The 21,086-nt window shown below is 35.5% G+C and overlaps 1 protein-coding gene across 1 annotated transcript; it reads right to left on the reverse strand.

Moving 5' to 3' along the window:
• Positions 1 to 220: 220 nt before the first annotated feature.
• RIOK2 (RIO kinase 2) lies at positions 221 to 19,892 on the reverse strand. The gene is made up of 10 exons (XM_069492302.1): positions 19,771 to 19,892; positions 16,414 to 16,552; positions 15,582 to 15,698; positions 13,131 to 13,306; positions 10,878 to 10,966; positions 9,063 to 9,254; positions 6,783 to 6,875; positions 5,499 to 6,023; positions 3,404 to 3,500; positions 221 to 654 (listed from the first exon to the last, which is right to left on the reverse strand). Exons 1-10 carry the CDS (start codon positions 19,834 to 19,836, stop codon positions 490 to 492), a joined length of 1,659 nt encoding a protein of 552 aa, XP_069348403.1. The 5' UTR covers positions 19,837 to 19,892; the 3' UTR covers positions 221 to 489.
• Between the last annotated feature and the right edge of the window lie 1,194 nt (positions 19,893 to 21,086).

Here is a 21,086-nt window from a genome sequence, read left to right on the forward strand (position 1 = left end):
TAACTGTGCTTTATTGAATGCTTAGAATGTGCATTGTCTCGTGTAATCCTCAAAACAACCATACAGAGTAATTACAAATCCAATTTTACCAGTAAGAAAACTGAGACCGAGGAGGAAAAAGGGAGAGAAATATGACTTGTTTAAGGCTGTTTCTAGTAATAGGTGGGAAAGCTGGGATTTGAAACCGAGTAATCTACCTGTTCTTGGCAGAGAACAGGAGCAACAAAAATGGTGATATTTAGATTTTTTAAAATATGGAAATATCTCTAATAAAGTTATTCTGAAAAAGATTTATCATAGTTATCTAAATTACTTTGAAAAAGCCTTAACAGACAATTATTCTTTGCAAGACACATACTGAATGAGTCAAATTTAAAGATGAAATAGGATTTATTTATCTATTTATATATTGGCCTGGATCCAAAAGGCTAAAAGTGGCTTCAAAGGGGGTTATAGTAACTTAAAAAAATAAAATATTAAAAATATATATTATTCTCCCCAAAAACTAGCTGCTTCCAAACTTGATTTAATATTTTGCATGTTTTCCCTTCGTTGTTTGGTAAATATATTTGCTTCTCCTTTCTGTAATCGACGTCTGACAGCTGATTTTTGCTGTTTTGTCAACTGACGTTTCACCTTCTGTTTCACCAGTTCCTAGAAAGATTTCATAAATTAGTATTACCATCAATGAACCATTTTCGTAAGGAGTACACATTCCATAAAACATATTTACATTACTAAGATCTTTCAAATGTGTATGTTAAAAGCGTGAATTTAAAAAATTCCAAAAACTGACAGTACTATTTGGAGGTTGTTATAAAATAGGAGAAATTAAATTTCAAACAGAAATACAGAGATTATATAGCACAAAGTATAGTTACAATTCTTTAAATAACAAATCACCATAGTGCCACCTAGTGTCTACCATGAAAACAAAACAAGATGAAAACTGCTTGTTCCTCTGCTTCCTAAGTTAAAAGTAGGCATGATTCTGTAATAGAAAATTATTTTTGAAAGCATTCACCATTGGTCACTACATCCCAGAATGCCTCTGCAATTTCAGGCGTGAAAATGACCTGATGGCAGCAGTTACACATGGAAAAGTCTAAAGTCTTCATATAGGTTTTTAGAGTTGCAGAATGCTTTCATACAGTGAATGACCAAAAATTCAAATTACTTATTAGTTAAGATACAGGATGCACATGTCACATAACTTACAAGATGAATAAGAAATCTGAAATATTCAATTCACAATGAACTTTCCTTTCCCTGAAGCACTACAGCCTGTTATTTAATTGTATATAACGTTGCACCATCAAACTTGTCTCCTAAAAAAGAAAATAAACACACCAAGGGCAGAAGCAAGGGTCTTCTTACTGTGCTCGGCACAAAGAAGAATTATTAAAAATCTGTTAAGCTAAACAATTAAAGAATGGATTTGAGGGGTAAAAGGGGGCAAGAAGAACTAGTCTGCTTTTTGCATTGTTTCTTGAGTTGTATATGTATAATTATGAAGTTGTAGCTCAGGGGAGTTAAATGTAGACTTTGGATTATTTTATATCATTAAGCAGACTATAATTAATTAACAGGCTTTAACAAGTTGTCCTTCTTCTAGTTTAATGATTCTTAGTGGAAGTAAAGGTCTAAGAAGAGAGGGGGAAACAGTGCAGAACTCAAGTTTCTATAGAATCTGATACTCCATGAGACGCAGCTGCTTCCAAACCCAGGAAAGCCTGAGAATAGAAAGACCTGATATTCCAGAAGGTTTAGGACTGAAAACAGTAGAACTGGCTAAAAGTTTCAAGACCCTTCCTGACCCCAGGAAGCTGCCTCCCAACTCCAGTAGGAGCCCAGAATCTGGAATCAGAACATCTTCTTCTTAACTACAACACTGTAAGCTTGAAGATAAGAAAATAATGCCTTTGGGATTCTGGAGGAAAATTTTTCCAAACCATAATCCTAATATTTAAACTCCCAAGGAAGTGTGAGGCAGAATAAAGATATTTTTAGTAATGAAAGGTGCCACAAAATTCATTCAAAAAACAATTGACATATCACCAAATAAAAAACTAAGTAAGAGAAAGACATGGGACTATGAAAAAAGGCATCCAATTGATAGGAAATGAGAAGTCTCAAGAAAATAGTAGAGCACGCATCACATTTAAACTGGAGTGCCCAGTCCTGCAGCATATTCCTAAGGGAAAAAAAGATTGGTTTCTTTCCTAGATAACTTGCTTGAATTTTCCCTTAGTTCTTTGCTTTGATGAGACTGTAAAAATCATTTCAAGCAAAATAAGCAGATGATGGGTTATCACGCATGTATCTCCCTCCAAATCAAGAATGCTTTACAAATCCTACAACATTTTCATGTTTAAAAATGGCAGAAAAATTATGCTTTAGTATACTAAAAATAGTGAAACATGAAATAAAATATTTGTGTATTATTTTTGGGAGTACACAAATATCAATAAAATCTGTGTTCTTTTTTTGGTTTTGCTGTCAAAGCAGAAAGTTCTACTAGGTAGTGGCCGTATACATATATATTTATTTAAAAGCAATATACCTTACTGTTTAATTATAATTGAATTCTGTTACATACTAACAAGAACAGAGTTCACAAATGGCCTATTTGGAGATCCATGTTATTCCTAAATGGTAAGTAACAGCGACATACCTTCACAATACTGGTATCAGAGGATAAGAGTGACAATACCTCCATGGGCCAGTGAGAAGAGCTTTGTTCTGGGGAACATTATTATGTCTAGACTGATTCTTTCTTTTGGGTAGTTCTGAAAGAAGCTTGGCAAGCAAAAGAGCTCCTTAGTAGGGGCTGGACTATTTGTGCTCATTGTTCTGCCCAGAAAATGTCCCATTCAAAATTTCTTGGAGTGTTGTTGCTAAACGTTTAAAAGGTCCAGCAAGAACTTGATACCCCAAATTTTCTAATTATCTGTTTCTTCTCTTTCAAAATTTAAGAATAAACTAGCTAGTGAAGCTGGTGCACCTTCACACTTCAGTCACACTGCTGTCACCAGCTAGGTAACTTTGAGCAAAGTCACATAACATAACTGGGACTCAACTTCCTCATTGTTAAAATGAAGGGATTAAACCACATGAAAATCTACAAAATCCCTCTTTGTATCTAAATTTCTATAATCCTTCAAGTTCAAACAAATTTATACACTGCATTTTTCCTGCAAGGTTTGATAATTCCAGCTAAAAGTGAACCCTCTCTTCTATATTATACCACTAAATTTGTACCTAATTTTATAGCATTAACATACGAGGTCCAAGTGTTTGAGGCTGGCTTGTACACATCATGATCCTCACAGTGCCTGAACTCATTAACCTGTCCACAGTAGTGACCTAATAAACGTTTGGTAAATGTTGAATGAATACATACCGGAGGAATTGTTGAACAGCTTACAACACTGCCTGTAGAAGTAATACTCAGAGTTCTTGCTCTGTACTGATTAACATCTCCCAGATTTTTTTCATCTCTAAAATAAAAAAAAAAAAACAAACCACAATTTACCTAGCTAATTTTATAATGCAATTAACCCAGAGTTAATGTTATTCCTTACATGGCAGTAAAACTTACACATGATATACCCCTGAAAGATCATTATATTTAAGATTTCTGTGAAGGTAAAACTACCTACAATTCAGCCCAATGTTTTAACAATTTTCCATTTATCAGCATTCTGACAGTCATAGTCACTATCAAAATTTCAAAATGGTAGAATGTTTGGTCATCAAAATTTATGACTTTTCCACAATTCTTATGTCCTTTTTCACTGAACTATACAAATCTGCCTCTCACAATCTAAATTTCTGAGGTACTTTCTTGCTACCTTCTCAAAATGACAGTAGATACAATGGAAACAGAGATAGTACTGAGTCTGCTCTAAGCTAGAAAACACTACAACTATGGAAACTACATAACTTGTTTCTTACATTGCTCAAAGTTTCAACTTGTACAATGTGTGAGAACTCAGACAACATTAACTCCCGAAAGTTAATATTTTTCAGTAAAATCTGCTATTTTGCTTCTACTTTGAATAAAAGTTTTGCCCAGCATGTGTCCAGAAAGAAATTATTACTCCCATTCTCGGCTTAAAAGACCATTTAACGCTATGTAGATTTTCTTCTAATTATGGTGATGGTTAATTTTATGTGTTGACTTGACTCTGGCTACAGGGTACCAGATATTTGGTTAAACATTATTCTGGGTGTGTCTGTGAGGATGTTTCTCAATTGGTAAAATGAGTACAGCAAATTGCTCTCTTCAATGTGGGTGGGCCTCATCCAATACACTGAAGGCCAGGTCAGAACAAAAAGGCAGAGTAAAAGAGAATGCACTCTGCCTGTCCGTGAGCTAGGAAAATCGGTCTTTCTTGCCATTAGATTTGCACTGGAACTTATACCACTGGCTCTCCCGGATCTCAGGCCTTCAGATTTGGACTGGAACTATACCACTGGCTCTCCAGTTTGCCGACTACAGGTCCTAGGACATCTCAACCTTTATAATCATACGAGCCAATTCCTTATAACAAATCTCCTATTGGTTCTGTTTCTCTGGAGATCCCCAGACTAATACAATCACTTACTCAAAATCCTGAACCACTGCCACTCTTGACTTTTACCCTTTTAAGCTTTTGCTTTAATTTTCCAACTTTACTATTCAAATGGCAGTAGACTTGAGACTTAAGATACAGAGCTGTATGGAAAAGGAACAAAATCCTCAGGTTTTGCCTCATAAACAAAACTATAAAGGCAGCCTCAAGAAGTTAGCCAGAACATGTATTGGAAAATGCTTACTAAATGTATTGCTGACCTTATTTTATCTGTCACATTACTGTTTTGAAATAAGTAAAATCAATATATCATTAAACTATAATTTGGTTCCAGATAAACTAGCCCAAATCTAAAAATTTTTTAGAACTTTTGCTAATTTAAACTGAGACTGATTCATTAATATTTGCAAGAAAAAAATCCTTAAAACATTATGATTTTAACTATACATGAACAACAGATAGAAGGTTAAAAGCACCAAAGAAAATTTACTCTCTCTTTTACGTATAAAACACATTTACTGCATGTCTACATATTTATATGTGTCTTTATATAACTCAAACATACATTAGATGTGTAATTATGAAAGAAAATGAAGATTAACTCACCTATCTAAAACCTGATCAATTTATCAAGAAACCTACATTAATTCTTTGAAAGTTATCAGTTTATATTTTAAGGTACAATTACTTGAAATTTAGTCAAGAGGCTGCCTAGAATCACATCAGTTACTTTGAAATGCCTTGAAAAGGAAGGTATTTTGAGTTTTAACAACAAAAAAGTTATTTGGCTTTCATTTTACACATAACAATGGGAGAATAAAACTCTGCTACATCTTTTGGAAAAAAACATTAGTTTACCGGAATTGAAGAAAGTATTGGTCTCAAGACTAAAGTCAAAAAGTAATCAACAGAAATCTATACCTGAAAGGCCTGAATTCTTTATTTAATGATGACAAAGCAATAAGATGAGGGCATTCATCTTCATACTCTTCAGAGCCAGCAGGGATTTCTCCTTGACCTGTCTGACCATCTTGCCTCATGTAATCTTCAGTTCTGTTTTTCTCCTCAGAAAATTCAGTTATAGAATTTTTTTCAATAACTTGCCCTTTCATTTCTTCTAAAGCTTGATTGAATTCAGTCATTTCAAAATGGTGTGCATCAGCACTATCCTCTGACAAACTGTCTTCCTTTATTTGTTCAAGGTCTTCAGATGATCTGCAATAGCAGCCACCTGATTCACCTACAGAGTTCCATTCACTTTCACTTTCTGACCTACAAACTTTTGCTTTTTCTGACACTTCTTCATCAGAAAATGAGAATTCTGATCCCTCTTTTGTTTCAATGTTTTTCTCATCTGGACCCACTGGATGAAGCAGTTCATCATCTGCCTGCATTTCCTTTGTGTAGCCACTGGCAGAAACCTCCACATCAAGAGAGTCCTCCCTCCTAGGAAAAAAGTGTCAAACATTGAAAGAGAGAAAAAATATTTATCTGAGATGGGTAAATACCTATTATTCTAATAAATTATGATTCAAGTGGGTTTGATAGCTCATATATTTTAAATATTTTTCTTTGTATAAAATATAATACTTAAATTACTTAGGTATACAAATATGAAAGATACACACTGTCATTTTACGAATAAAATATGACTGAAAAGCAACTCATATCAATAAAAGGGTTATCGAAACTTCAGCTGAATTAACTTAGTAAACTCACTTTCAAAGGGGCTAAAGATTTCTTTTAAATTATGTGACTTATCTCAAATCAGAAAATATCTTAAGTGTATAAAATAAATGAGAGAAAATTTAGTGTTGAGAATGTACATAATCATTATGTCCCAATAATTAATTAAAGATAGCTCCTGTTCTGAATAAGGGAAAAACACATTTGAATAAATATTTGGTTTGATTCCTTATGACTGGGTTATTCACAAAGCATTCAAAATAGAATAAAAGTTCTTGAATTTTGAAAAACTAGGTATGTTCCTTCCCCAAATTCAATTGTAGTGCCTCAGTGGGCCAAAAGCAGGAATTCTCAAGTTTTTAAGTTTCATTTATGTCCTACAGAATAGTGATACTCAACAGTGATTATGTGTCAAAGGTCACCATTTGGAAACTTTTTTTAGATGAAAGTTAATTTTTAGTACTAAATAAATCAGGTATGTAAAGGGTCCTATCATTTAAAGTAATGCTAACTACAAACCTGATATAACTAAAGGTTGGATAAAGCTCACTTTCGTAGTTGAAGCGTTTCATGAAGAAGTCTCTAATGCACTTAACATCTCTGTCGAAATACCTGTAAAAGCAAGAATCATTTTTGATATAGCCTTTGTTGCTCATCTTTTTCCTTGTTAGCCAATTAACAATATACTTATTATTTGTTATGGTACTCCTGCTCCTTACATGAAGGAGAAAAAGATGTTACACAAAAGAAGAAAGATACAAATCAGTTGCCAGTGTGTTTAAAAAACTAAAATCTGAGAAAACCTTAAGGAATATAAGCCATCAATGCCATACAGTTCCTATGATGAGAAAAGTCAAAAGTTTTCTTATACTCTTACTTGGTATAAGTAAAATACAGTAGGGGAAAATGGGTGAACCCCAGGAAAGGAGATTACGAATCTACAGATTGGGGACAGGTTTCCACTTATCCTCTTTAGTCCCCACACTGGCTATGCTTCCCATCAGCAACATTCACTAGAACCACTGGCCAACTGGGAAAGGTGAATATAAATATGAGGGTAATGACAAAAAGATATTAATAACTCATAAGGAGAAGTTTGAACACTACTATTACATTTATGTACCTTTATTGTCCATGAGCTAGTAAGCAGTAACACCTAAAGGGATAAATAATGCTGTGGCTTATAAATAATGATCTGAAAACATGTTAATACAGACAAAAAGTAGAAGGACTTCTGAATATCAGGTTGCCTTTTTTGGTCACCACGAAGTACAAGAACAGATTAAATTCTCTAGATTTCCAGATAAAGGAGAATTAAGGATAAGATGACATGGAATTGACTATTTCCTTGACAAAAGATGAAGTTTGTAAACAGGAAGACAATGCTACTCTTCTTTGCTCTCAGGGTACCCTGGAGAAAATCTTAATAAATTTTAAAATCATTTTATGTACGTACACAGCCCCCCAAGTATACAATAAACTTCTTTAAAGCCAGAGACAGGGCTTATTTATATCCCAATCCCTAGTGTTAGCACAACTCCTTTTCCCCAATACTACTTCATAAAAATTCAAATTATAACATGTTGTCTCCCCATGGAACAATGCAGCCTAAACTTGTAACGTCACACTCTGTCATCAATCTCTTCTCTAATTCTGGTGGTTCCCAGATGTTCCTTTATTGTGTGACTATGTTACTCCGTATTAATAAAAAAGGCGATTAGTCATCACCCAAAGAGTATTGACCACCCAAGAGCCAGGAATTAATTTTTAGTATTGTTTTGTTGGAAATATTTTTTTAAATGACATTTCTTTCTCTAGCATAAATGTAGACATTTTCTAATGGGAACCAAGAAGAAGACAAATTTCACTTAACATAAAGTGCTTCAAGGTCCAACTCTGCAAGAATGAATATGCTCTATTATATAAGTGATATAAGTAACAACTTTAGGAAGAAGAAGTTTCTCACAAAACTTAGAAAGAAAAAGATCCTTACCCTTAATTTGATTATACTCAATTGTATCATGGAATACACACAAATAAAGAATATGATTGTCACAGAATATAAAGTGATTCTGTCCTGTGTCAAAGATGAAGTTTTATGTGAATTCTTTTCTAGTAACAAAACAAAAGCTAAAAAATGACAAGAGATAATTATCACTGGTCTTACAACTCAGTTTCAGTCCAAAACTACATCTTTTACTCAGGCCATCAAAATTACTGAGTTACACTTGGTGAAGTGCTCTTGGAGGTAACCACAGAGAGAAAAGGGGAAAGGCAAAAGAACGTGGTGGTCCTAGGGTTCCTCTCTTTATGTTCCTACTTCTTCTGAACAGGCTTTTATGTTTCAAAAATTGGGCTTCTACCTAAAAGTATGTATGAACAAAGAGTTCCATGGCTAAGAAGGCTTGACTTTTCAAAGTCTGTCAAATTACAACAGAGTAATTCAAATTCTTTTGATGCCATCTTCATTGTGGTTTATATAAACAAAATAGATAAGCAGGCAATTTCTTCAGATTTCCAATACACAGTATAAATTTAATGAACAGATTTTAAAATTGGATCAAAGTACAGTTTTCCCCTACATAAAACTGAGGAATAAGAGAGATTCTTTTATGGGGAAAATTCTAGTAGTTGGATATCTTTTAATTAAAAAAACACATCTTTATAACATTAACACCAGTCACTTCAAACTAGTTACTGACCTAAATGATAGTATTAAAAAACTGAAAAATTATGAATAAAAAATGATTCCATCATGCACAAACACATCCACATCCAGAAATCAATTTCAGCACATACCATTCAGCATTAGGATGAGAAGTTGAAACCATTTGTGGAAAGTCAATCATGGTGATATGATCATCTTTATCCAAAATGAGATTGAATTCATTGAAATCTCCATGAATCAGCCCATGATTTGCAAGTCTGACAATTAGTTCCATAGCTTCATCATATACTGATGCAGGATCTTCAACATGGTGTACCTGACAACTGCAAGTATTTTAAGTATGAAAACAGGTTATTTGTAGTCATTTATAATTTTAATGAAAGTATGTATGTGTGTGCACACATATTATTTCCAAGCCTTGTTTCCCCAACAGTTTTTTCCTCATTCCCATCATATACAGACATGACATCTCCCATTTATTAAAAAAAAAAATAAAGAGCCATGTCCTGCTCCAATTCTGTATCTTCATTCTACTACTATATCCTTTGATCTTCTTTAAAGCCAAACTCTTCTACATTTCTTCCAATTTCTTTCCTCCCACTCTCCAATAAACCTACTTCAAGCAGGCTTCCATCCACCTCATTCCTATGAAATAGCTCTTGTTGAGACTATTGATGTCTTCCATGCTGCTAAATCCAAAGGCCAGTCCTTGGTTCTCATCGTATCTGATCTGTCAAGTTGACCTCTTTGCCCTCCTTGAAACATTTTCTTCACTTAACTCCTGGGAAAACATGCTCTTCAGGTCTTTCTCCTTCCTCACAGACCATACCTTCTTAGTCTTTTCTGTTAGTTCTTCATCTTTTCTGTGACCTCTAAATTTTGGAGTTACTCAAAACCTTCTATGATGTCCTATTTTCCCTTATTTACACTTACTCTTGGGGATCTCATCTAGGGACATGGCTTTACATACCGAATACACAATCATTTCAATCTAGACTTCTCAAGCTCCTAGGCACCTCAAACTTAACCATGTCCCAAATTGAATCTCTGATTCTGTCCCATCCTCCAACTCTAAACTGTTCTTCCTACAGGTTTCCTGTTTCTGTAAATGGCAACTTTATCCCTCCAATTAATTTCTTACTCAGGCCAAAAACCTTGGTGGCATCATTTGACTTGTTCCCCCTTCCCTCACATCCATATCCAATCCCAAACAAATCATGCTGGTTCAACCTGCAAAACACATTTGGAATCTGACCACTTTTCATTACCTTCACGACTATCAACTGTGATTAGAGCTACTGTCATCTGTTACCTAGATTACAATGTCTCCTAACTTGTCTTACTAATTTTGTCTTTGTCTCCCTTGAGTCTATTCTTAACATAGCAGCCAGAGTGATACTATTAAAACATTTAAACTATTAAAACATTAGATCACACCTCTTCTCTGCTCAGAACACTCCCACCCCAATCAAAATGTGATAATGTTTCACTTTATTAATGAGCATGTTCTTGACTATCTTATGCAAAATAGCAGTCTCCTACTCCCATTCAGCACTTCCTAGCCCCCTTACCCTGCTTTATTTTTATCCATGGCATTCACTACTACCTGATACATATTTCCTTGTTTAGCTATTTATTGCATGTCTCCTTCCATCAGAATGTGTAAGTTCCATGAGGGCAGAGACCTTGTTTTGTTCACTGCTGAGCCTAAAAGTGCCTGGCACTTAATAGACTCTTAAAAAATACTGAATGAATGAAAGAGATTACAAAGTCCACACTGTCAGAATGAAACTGAGTTTCCAATTTGTCTTTGAGTCCATTCCTTTAAGTCAATTTCTAATCTCCCAGAAGCAGTATTTCATTAATTTAAGAAATTTTTATTAAAAATACCCAAACCTTAAATTCATTTATTGGGATCCATGGCTTCAAGAATAATGAGTACTTACAGAGGATAACCATTTATGATTTCCATGACCACTGCATGGCGATTGTAATCAATTGGCTTTGGAACTGGAAATTTCCTCTCATACAATACCTAAAATATAACAAAACAGGTATAAGGTAATAAAGAGATCATTATTTTTTAAAGAACAATAAAAGTAAATGTACCTTCCCACAACCAGAAGAAAAACATACAGGCCTTTATAAAATTACAGTTAACACCTGGTTATTTAGGCATGGCTTATTTATTCAATGAATAGAACAAGCTATTAAAAAAAAAACAAATTTTAAACTAAAGTTTGCTTGAATTCATTTTTCCACCAAAAACGAACATTTACAAAATATTATTATGCACTGTGCTAGGGGTTACAAAAACGAGTGCTAACAAGACTCTGCCCTCAAGAAACTTACAGTCTCTGGATATTTCCTCTCCTATTTTATAAGTCTCCGTCATTTGCTGACATGTGCTCAAAATATTCAAATGGAAACAAATTGTGATTTAGGAAACGGTCTGTCTTCTGGCATTTTGGGGAATGAGGCATTCTAACAGAACAGACATTTTAGTTTATAGAGCTCTGATCTTTTTTTCCAGATCACAATATGCTACCTAAATCTTTTATGTGACAAACTGCAGTAGTCTGAGTCAAATGTTCTTTCAGATAATCCATACACCTATCTTTTTCCCTATGCTTAGTTTCTTCTGTCTTATTGTTTACAAAGTCCTAGTATTACTTCTTTCAAAATACCTAAGATTTATGCCCTCTGCCATTTGCAATGCTAGCACTTCTCAGCAGACCTTTGTCATTTATGCCTGATTACTCTACCAGTGTTCCCACTCTTGCCATCATACCTAATCTATTTTACATACAAATAACAGACTAAGATGCTTATGCCAACAGTCCATTTTAAAAAAATCTACAATAGCTGTCAAAATTTCAGCCTGAACAACTTTTCTTGGTTTTTAAAACTCTCTTTAATCCACTTGTTCAATCCTAGTTCTCTCAATACTCTAATAAGCACCCAGAAGCAAAGTCAGCACAGTCACCTCAGTGTCAACAGTACACATAGGGCTTACATCCATTCATGTCTTTGCCCATACTGGCTCCTCTGCAAAATGCACTGTTTTCTCCTTATAGTCAACAATCATGTCCAAGCTTCGTGGCTCCACTCAACTCACTCACTTTATGAAACCTCTTTCATAAATTATTCTACTCTACTGAAGTTTCTTTAAATTCAACGTATACTTTACACAGACTGTACTGGTTATTTCTTTGGTATCCACTCCTTCACCCCACACTACCTTAGTATTTAATTTTAAACACCCTGAGAAAATACCTAATCTGGTTTTGGGAAAATGTGTAACAATCGCTATCAAGCTGCTTACTTACTGATTGACTATCACAGGATACAAACAATTAGTATAAGATAAAAACTGAATATCCCAGATATAATCAGTATAAGAAATACATAACATGTATGGTACCAGTATCATTTATATGGCCTTAAGAATTCTCCCACAATTACTAAAAATTGAAGCATATAAATTAAAATAACCTACTCGCAGAACAACAAATTGAACTCATAAGAAACAATTGTTCACACACTGGCACAATTTTCAATTCAAATTTTTTTAAAAAAATGAGATAAATTATGACAAATCCTACTTGACAGAATAAAAATAAAATGTTATTTGCTGTTTTTGTTCTTATTGAATATATTTAATTTGGTTATTATCAAAGATATTTAGCAAATCTACACAGAAGTTAATTTTGCAGGTGAAAGGTTAAAAACCAAAGATTTTTAACTATTTTAAATATAAATACAAATTTTTAAATTGATACTTGTTCCATTATGTGAAAGAAAAATATTAGTCAATTTATCTGAGACACTGAGGTTTCTACAGATGGTAATTACCTGGTATTTTCAATTCGAGATAGACATATGTGTAGTTATACATTGAATAGATGTACACATATCCACACAAATTTGTGAGGTAACTACATCATTAATTATTTGCAGCTATTTCACCTTGTTAATATTATACAATGTGTTGCCTTTATATATTAATAACAATTAAAAATACCATCACATAGAAGGAAATTACTAATATAGCAAACAGCAGAGTTAAAAGTGACCACAGGGACTGAGTCTGGGGTTAGGGAGGGGTGGGGAGGCAACAGACTGATGCTCGTCATTAAGGCCATTGAGCTACATGTACAATTTGGCTAAAAAATGCAAAATTATTTTTTAAAAAATACCTTCATATAGGCAAATTCCTTCATGGCAGAGAGACGAGATAAATAAAGCCAGGACACGTTATGCCTGTGTTTATGGTAATCTCGTTTGTTTTTCAGATTTCGAAAGGAGGTTCTTCCTAGTCTGTGAAGCTTTAATGCAAATTGCTGTCCTTCTTCATTTGCAACAATGTAGATATCTGGAGCCAAGAGGATCACTATTATATTTTTATTCTAGTAAGTTAAAACAATTATAACTTTGTCTCATTTTATTTGTATCAAATATATTATCTTTCCTAATACAGGTCTAGTATCCCGTATCTGAAATGCTTGAGACCAGAAGTGTTTCAAATTTTGGATTTTTGAATATTTGCATATAAATAAAAAACTATCTTGGGGATGGGACCCAAGTCTAAACACAAAATTTATGTTTCACACACACTTTATACACATAACCTGAAAGTAATTTTTCACAATATTTGTAATAATTTTATGCATGAATTGAAGTTTGTGCACATGAGGTCAGGCATGGAATTTTCCATTTGTGGCATCCATCATGTCATGATCAAAAAATTTTAAATTTTGGAGCATTTCAGAGATCAGATTTTCAGATTAGCGATGCTTAATCTGTATAACTAGGGATACTTATCATTCAGCAAGACTCTATAACCCATGCATTCACCATTTTACCTTAATTACAATCCAAAATGACAAGCCAATAGGTACTAATAACTATGACAAAAGAAATCAGAGATGCAATGTGTCAAAGGTTATTGCTTCCAAAGGTGCTCAATGCCTGTATTTACCATATGTCAAAACAATCATTCCATTTAGTGGAAAAACATCTAATTATTCCTTAATGTCCTATGAGAGACGTGATTTAATATTTTCCTTTTCAACAACATGAAGTTCAATTCTTGAAGTGCTTCAATGAATAATACTCCAGGTTAGTAATACCCTATTCTAACAAGAATATTATTCATTGAGTAATATTTTAGATCTGTCTAGAGCAAACATCTCCATTCTGTCAAATAAGAGAGATCTAACAGAATGGAGATCTTCCAGCAGGTACTCTGTCAACTATCAAAACAAGTTGTTATGTGTAATACTGACATTTAGATCATGTTCTAATTACTCATAAGGGAATTTTAATTATTTCTATTAAAAAACAGGATCTGTCACACATTGTTGATAGGACTATAAATCAATGAAACTTTTTGGAGAAACTTGGTAATATCAAAATTTTAAATGTACATTCCTTTTGCCCTGTTATGCACTTCATTGTGCTCCTTCAAAACTCCCCTGTTGAATTTCTAATCCCCAATGTAACTACTTGGGGATAGGGTCTTTAAAGAAGTAATTAAGGGTAAGTGAGGTCATAAGTGTGGGGCTCTAATCCACTAGGACCGGTGTCCTTATCAGAAACGAAAGAGATACCAGGGACAAAGAGAAAAGGCCATGTGAAGCAGGTGTCTGCAAGCCAAGGTTAGGCCTTAGGAGAAACCAAACCCGCACACTGGACTTTTAGCCTCCAAAACCGTTGAGAATATAAATTTCTGTTGTTTTGCCACCCAGACAGTGTTATTTCTCTACGGCAGCTTTAGCAAACTAATACATGTCCCAATAATTCAATCTCTAAAAAATGTATTTACAAATCTATGTGCACATATGCATAGAGACACAAGGGTGTTCACTGCCATTATTTCTGTTTATATATTTTCCACAAACACACATTGTGTTGTATTTAGTACTCTTGTTTTACTTCTTAAACATATACTACAATCTGGATATAAATATAGAAGACATGCAAACTATATAAAATATCACAGCAACCTTCTATGGGGTAGGCTTCCTAATAATTCTTTTGCTTCCAAGTTTAATTTTGTTTCCTAAGCTTAGATAAATAATGTAACTACAGGATAAACTATATAGCATAAAAGGAGTATGTAAGCGAGTGCAGTATAAAGAAACTCATTCCCTGTTCTTTACTCCTACCTGTCTTTGACACAGAAAATAATACACAGGTATTTGTTCAGCGCTATTTTAGAATGCTTTTTTTTTCTGTGTTCTACACATACTTTTCTTTGCTTTGTTTATCATACTGCTGATGTTAAAATGTGTTTGTGGTTTTTAGATATTCACTGTTCTCTAGTATTTCCTCATGTACATATTTTTAACTGCTAAAAATGTAAAATTTATCAGATCTAAAGTAAGAGCAAATAAAGTATGTGTTAAATAATTCAATTATTAGAATAAAATTAATTTTTGGTATAAATGAATTTTCAGTGATAGACTTTGGCAGAAAACAATAACCTACGAAATTAAGGGTACATTCATAATTGGTATTGCCTCCAACCAACTCTCCAACTTACTGCCTCAGTGGAAAAAAGGGAAAAATTAAAAGAGGAATACTTTCTCAGGGAAAATATAAACTAAAGCAAAGAAAATGTTTTCCACAGTACTATTCGCACTTACCTGATTCTTTGCCAACACCAATCTGGTTTCCAACAGACTCAACTACTTGTCTAGAAGAAAGTGTTTTCAAAGCTAGGTAATCATAGCCTGCATTTGTCAACCGATAGCCCTGGACAGCTAGACAAAATCAAATAAGAAAGAGTATATTTTAGTTATATTGTATCTTCGAGTCCCATCAGTTCAAGTCACAAGAAGAATTTAAAGATGGGAAGTCTTTGCTGGAAAAAGCTAAGCTACCCAGGCTTACAAGTTTCCCATTTCTTCCTATAATCTGTATTTCTTTTCTAGTGTAGTGTTACTCAAAGTGTGACCCACTGACTAATGCTAGTCCACAAGTATCTGTGACAAGTTAATACAAAAACTAAAAGGAAGCTTTAATTTCAGTAATTTTTACATTAGTCTGACCAAGATTATATGCCTGTTTTTGTATATCTGTTATCCATTTTATTTTTCTAGTAATTATTTTTTATTATATTTTATAAAATAATCTGTGATAGGCTGAAAAAAATTCATCCCCTCACCGCAGATGGTTTGAGAAGTAATGCTCTAGAGACTTGTGGCAGACTATATTTTCCAAACATGGTAGCAATGATATCTCTACCCTATTTGCTCTTCTGCAATACAACCTTGCCATTTCCTTTTCTCATCTCTTCTGATCTTGGTGTGCTCTGGCATTGTTTTGGCTAATAGGATATATCAGAAGTATGTTTTGTCAGTTCTTCATCAAGTGCTTTACTAGTCTGGCAAATTCCACTTCTTGCCTTTTTAGAACACCTGCTCTGGGAGAAACCAGTTACCAGAAAAATCATAAATGGTGCCTCAAAATACTTACTCTTGGTACGCTCCCAAGCTATGAGTTTATGTTTCACTAATTCTCTTAAAACTTTATTACAGCCACCATGTTTAAGGCTGGCTATAGATGCAATCAAACTGCAAGGAACTATCTCATGGTTCTTCATGCCCATTTCAACCTGAAATTAAAGAAATCACATTATGTAATCATAATTGACACAGAGCCTAACAAAACTTTGCTAAGAAATTAACTTGAAACTTTCCTGACCATGCAATTCTCTAAATAATTCCGAGACATAATTACTTCCTTCTCTGAACATATTTTTGATTACAATTTGATATTCATACCTCTCCACTTCAAGGGTTAAGAATTTTGAGGACCTGACATAGTTAATGACATGTGGTAAATACTAAAATATTTGTTGACATTTAAACATTTGTCTTTAAATCTACAGGTATTCTAGATATTAAGCAGATTTTTAACAAGAAAGTACCATATGTAGGCATTGTGGAGGATAAAAAAATACATAAAAATACTCTTTACTCCTGGAGAATTTATTATCTAATTGTGGAAATAAAGTAAGTACACATCTAATTTTATTAGAAGGCAAGAAGTGATACGTGTTTAAAAAAAAAAAAAAAAAAAGAAGTAGCTAAGGGCAGAACAAGAATACTTCCAGCTGAGGTATCCATTCCAAGAAGCAGCAACACTTGAGATTGACTTTGAGATGTGGGCATACAGAGAAGGCAGGGAAAGGGATGTTAGGGGGGAAAAAAAGATTTGGAAGTGGCACATATGCAAGAAAGTACTGAGCACGGGAAACAGCTAGTACAGTGGTAGCTCATGTAGGATGGCATGTAGAGTTCATGCAAAGACAACTGGAAAATATTTCTAGATATAGAAAGCCTTGCAACATAGATGAAGGTGTTTTATATTTTATACTAAGCAAAGCGGAAAATTCTTTCAGATGTTTAGGCAAGGGAGACACAGGAACAGAGTTATTTTAAAGACATTAATCCAGCAGGAATATACAAACTGTCTTAAAGACAGAAAAAACTGAAGGGAATATACTGGAGAACTAAGCAGTACAGCTCAGAGGAAACAGTAATCAGAATAGGGCAGGTGGTAGTGGTAATGCAAGGAAAAAATTAAAGATCTTTAGGAAGCAGTATGAGAGGGTTTGGCAGTTGGATGTGGGAGGGTAAAGGGAATGAAGAGTTAAAATGGGAAGTAAAGAGAAAGAGTATGTTTTAAAATTATATTATTATTCTTTTTGGTAGATTTTGGGAAAGGAGGAAGGGGATAGAAAAATTTGATGAATTTGGTTTGAGCACACAGTGTCCAATGAAGGTGTTTAAAGGAAAATTGGAAAGGGGTCTATACTTAGGAATGAAGTCATAATTAGAGGGGAAAATTGTCAATTATTTGTAGAGGTGAGATGAAGCTGTAAAGTGGATACAATCACCAAGCAAGAAATAATAGAAGAAAAAGTGTTGGGGACAGAATTTGGGGGGTAAGTTCTTATTGAAAGGTAAGGGCAGTTAGTCAAATAATGATTATTGATATAGGAGGATCCAAAAAAGTTAAAGGGAAGAGAGAGACAAGGAAAGGTACTAACATTGGTGAGATTCCACTGAGACTTCAATGTCATATTTAATTACATCATTTCTTGGTGAGCTTCAAAAAAAACTTAAATATTGCACAGCTAAAATTCTAAAAGACAAATCTGGCACCATTTTGATGTCCCACCAAAACCGCACGCTTTTTTTTTTTTTTTGAGACAGGGTCTGGCTGTGTTGCCCAGGCTGGTCTCAAACTCCTGACCTCAAGTGATCCTTCTGCCTCAGCCTCCTAAAGCACTGGAATTACAAGTCTGAGCCATGTGCCTAGCTCCAAACTTCACACTTGAAACCAAACTCATCTTTCAGGCTTTGTCCCTGCCTCCTTCAGCCTCCAGCATTCTTCCTCTTGACCCCTATTTCTGTCAGAGACATTAAGGAATCAATGAATGTGCTGAGGAAGCACAGAAGGAAGGTATCTTTCGAGGTGACAGCAGTTATTTTAGAGAAAATCCAGTTGAACTGAATAATCTACAGAAGGAAAGAGTTTAAACAAGTGTCTTCCAAATTTCATACTGATTTTGCATTTGACAGTATAATCCTTAAGTGTTGCCTATTTAAGACTAATTTCTAAAATCCAAAACATGAAGCCTTAATACAAGAATCAGCATGACTCATAGCACATAACCTATTACATAAGTACACAACATAGGTAGTATAATACTGATCACGGGATTCACTCCTTACCAAAAGATATTGGCTCCTAAATAAATGTATTGCTCTATTCTGCAAATGTCTAGATATATGTTTTTTTTTGTCATAAGACAAAGGCCATAAAATCAGATTTTGTCACTCTCCTGATCAAAAACATTCAGTGGCTCCCCCATACTCTCTACCAAGCCTGCAAGGCTCTACAGTACACGAACTAGCTCTCACCTTTTCCAGCTACATCTCCAAACAGTAGTCTCTGGCTCACTTAAGATGCAGTCACAGTGTCCTTTGCTTTCTTCAAAGACTTTTCTGCTTCAGGGCCTTTGCACTTATTATTCCTGTTTCCTGTGCCTCCAACTCTTCCCAAGGGCTTCACTAGGCTGACTCCTTCTCATACAGCTCCTATGATCCCTCCATTCATTTTTTCATTTAGCGAATACTTATTCATTGCCTACAAAGGGCCAAGAATCTTTTCTTAAACAAGACTCACCCAGGCGGTTTTCCCTAACTACACAATTCAAATACAGCATTCGTGCCCCTCCTCCCCAAATGTACATACTTTCTATTCCATTATCTTTTATCATCTTCATAGCACTTAATATTATCCTGGTTACTCATTTGTTTATTTGATGATCTACGTCTCTCTCTTGTCTGTCTTGTACCTCGATGAACCTCCTAAAATTGCTACTAAAATCTGACTAAACGAATCCGAAGGGCTGTTATGAAGCTGAGTCTGTTAGTAAGAAACTCTATGCTATCAATTCTCCCCAGGCGGGGCCTTAAGCTCCTCACAGAGGTTCGGAAACCCAGGGTCTGAGAAGTTTCCCAGGCCACAGAGATGCGAGCGTGTCTCTTAAGCGCAAGAAGAATGAGAACAGAAAGGAAAATGATTGGGGGGTTGGGGGGTGTCGGGGGGGGGGCGCTTTGCTATGTCTGGGGGAAAGTAAGTTCCGAAGCAAATGCTTTTTAAAAAATCCCACTCTCCGGTGCCCGTTCTCGATTCCCAGCCTCCGCCACATTCCAGGGCCCAGAGCGCGACCGCTCAGCTCTCAGCAAACTTCGTGGCACAGGAAGAGGACGCACAATGGGAAGGAACAAGACAGAAAGGGAACGGCGGGCTTCTTACCGCGGTCAGAACCCTGAAGTCATCTCGGCTCATGTAACGCAACTTGGCCACGTTTACCTTCCCCATGGCGTCCCCAGACACTGCCCAGAAACAACTTCCACCACCGCCGGAAAGCGCAAGGCAGGTCGGTATTTAAGCGTCTCCAGGGAGGTTCCGCGTCCGACGGTTTGCGCATGCGCCGAATCTTACTACAGGTCCTTGTTAATATATAAATCGCTATTCTCACTGGCATGGAAAAGTAAAACATCTTCTATGTCTTATGAAGCACACACTATGGAGCTGAAGAGCGTTTTATTTTTAAATTATTTTTTAATGTGATTGAGTTGGCGGACTGTAAATGTTCTTTACAAAATGCCATTTTTTTGCCCATTATCTGTCAGGACACGCTGGCTGAACGACGAGTTCTGCCTCAAAGAGCAAAGTGATAACTTAATGGAAGAGCAAATTTTACCCCTACACAGCAACTTCTACTTTAGGCAAAGTGACTTCTAGTAAGAGAGGCGGGAAATGAACATGAGCAACAGTCCGGACAACCAAAGCTGTTAAAGGTAAGTACAACAAGCCATCCGGCTACACCTAATTGCCGGCCCCAGGCCAGGGAGGGCGTGGTTATTCTCGCGCTTGCTCAGTACTTGGCTTGACGTCGGTTCTCGAGGCTTCGGAGAGCGCCTGTGCCTGTTGGGGGTAGGTTTAAGGAGCAGAAGCGCAACTGTCATCGTTACTTCTCAGCTCGCACTTACAGAGCGGGTGGGCGTTTCCATGGTTCGGGGCTGACGAAGGCGGATAGGACTTCGAGGGCCTACGAGCGATTTAAGGGATTTAGGAGAGCTATCCACACTGGGTCTGTAACTCCGCTGTGCGACAACAGAAATGGGAATCGTAGCGGGACTGTAAGCAACTTGCACCTCGACTAAGAGGATGCGTAATCTACCATACCTTCCCTGCAACAACGGCTACAGGATAACGACGAAACTTGTATGAGACGGTTTGCATTTCTATCTTATTTCGTGAACTGTATTTTAAATCTTTAAATGGCAAATATTTTAGTAGTCTCCTCATGTTAAGTGTAGGTGCTACCTATCATCATAGAATATTGTGGTCCACTTCAACCTTGACCTCATTCCCAACCACTGATGTTTCTTTCACCTCTCTCTGGGCCCAGTTTCAAAACTTTTAACGAAAACGTTGGAATTCAACATTTACAGAACTCTGTTCCCCCCCCCCCCCCCCCCCCCCCGCCCCGGGGTTCCACAGACTGATGTGTTGATTTTCCTCCTCTTCAAGGCCGATCTTAAGGATGTTGCTTGGTCCAAACA

The sequence above is a fragment of the Eulemur rufifrons genome, chromosome 17 (assembly GCF_041146395.1).
Source record: "Eulemur rufifrons isolate Redbay chromosome 17, OSU_ERuf_1, whole genome shotgun sequence".
In the NCBI taxonomy this organism is placed as follows: domain Eukaryota; kingdom Metazoa; phylum Chordata; class Mammalia; order Primates; family Lemuridae; genus Eulemur; species Eulemur rufifrons.